General features: G+C 38.9%; 1 protein-coding gene across 1 annotated transcript; it reads right to left on the bottom strand.

Moving 5' to 3' along the window:
* Positions 1-275: 275 nt before the first annotated feature.
* LOC133330996 (putative phosphatidate phosphatase) lies at positions 276-1,271 on the bottom strand. Its single transcript, XM_061539398.1, has one exon. The coding sequence runs from the start codon at positions 1,269-1,271 to the stop codon at positions 276-278; it is 996 nt and encodes a 331-aa protein (XP_061395382.1).
* Positions 1,272-1,626: the final 355 nt, after the last annotated feature.

The raw sequence follows: 1,626 nt of genomic DNA on the forward strand, positions 1-1,626 counted from the left end.
ATAATAATTTATAAAATATAGTTTTTTTTCGATTTTATTTTTTTAAATAATTTTTTTTTAATTAAAAATTAAAAACAAACATCTTAAAACTTAATAATACTATGAGAAAATATATTTCAAAATTAAAAAAAAATAAAAATAATAACTTGGAATGTATTTTCGTAATTTTTGGCGGAAAGCTTTCTCTTTTGTTTGTGTTGTAAACTTAAAGCTAAGATTGTTAATTTAACATATTTACATGGATATGGAGCTTTTGTGTGGAGCTCTACTCCATCTCACACCTTGGTACAATATTGATCACTACTGGCAAACACTGGAGCTAACTGACCCTCCACAGTATAGGGTGGTGGTGTATGGGCCAACACCTCATTCAAAGTCGCCGAAGTATCCTGCCTTGACAACCTCAACGCTGTCATATCAGAATACGATTTTTTGAAAAATTTACTTATATAATTGGCGGTAATTAAGGCAGCCACCACACCAATCAACGAACCACACAAAACATCCGACCAGTGATGCCAATTATCCATGATGCGTGTGAGAGCGGTAAACCATGCCACCATCACTAAGGTGAATTGTATAAAATGTCGGGTTAAATCCGATCGACGCCAATGCATACGTTTCTGCAAATAAAGGGCAGCATATACCATACAATAGAAAGTCATACTTGAATGGCCACTGGGAAAGGAGAGTCGGGCCTGACGAACATCAGCCGCTGTAAAGCCGGTACCCAGACAAAAATAATTCTCCACATAACGATGTTGATTAAAGGAATCCGCACATGTCGAACCATCGGAAAATTGTGGCTGACACACAGCCATAAAGTGGGGCCTCAGCCTACCGATGGTATATTTTCCCACTTCCGTGGCATCGAAGGTCAGCAGGACACCAAAGGAAAAGTAAACCACTTGTTTGAAAAAATTGCAACACCATATCGGTATGCGACAGCCCCAGAGGTATCTTCTACTGCTGATGGTACCCTTTTTATATTGTCTTATATACTCGCCAATGCCAATGATGATAAGGGGAGGTATTGTCAAAATTACTCCCAGCATGACGGGAGTTACGGTGTTGTCCTTGAACGGGTAACGTATCGTCTCATCATCGCAGAAGAAGCCACGACGGAAGGGTTCTATGGCAAATTCACATAATGCGATCGGTATCAGCAGAACAATTATGATAAGGAGATCGAGCAATATGCGATGCAGAAGTTTACGATTTTCCGCCAATTCTGCGGTGGTAGGTTCGATTCGTTCTGTTGTTGTTTGCATTTTGAGGAGGGTTGGATTTTCTTTGGTGGTTACAGTTTTGAAAAGGGACTGATCGAATGTAAGAAATTTGGTAACTTTCAGGTTTTTTACTTCGCAAGTTTTTTTAATTTCTCTATACGATCTCGAATGGGTTTCAAGGTATTTTTGGTACAGAAAAATTCTCGGGACCTTAGCTACTCTTCACACTGCGTTTTCAAATGGCGTTCAAGGTATTTTTGGTACGGAAAAAATTGTCAGTTTCTTCTCTATACGATCTCAGGTTCTTAGCTTCCCTATATGCTGTGATTTTAATGCACGTTCCGGGTATTTCGGGTACAGAAATTTCTCAGGATCTTAACGTGTCTATAAGCTGCAG

Source organism: Musca vetustissima, unplaced genomic scaffold (assembly GCF_032173495.1).
Source record: "Musca vetustissima isolate MV318-11 ecotype Yass unplaced genomic scaffold, APGP_CSIRO_Mvet_v1 utg38220, whole genome shotgun sequence".
In the NCBI taxonomy this organism is placed as follows: Eukaryota; Metazoa; Arthropoda; class Insecta; order Diptera; family Muscidae; genus Musca; species Musca vetustissima.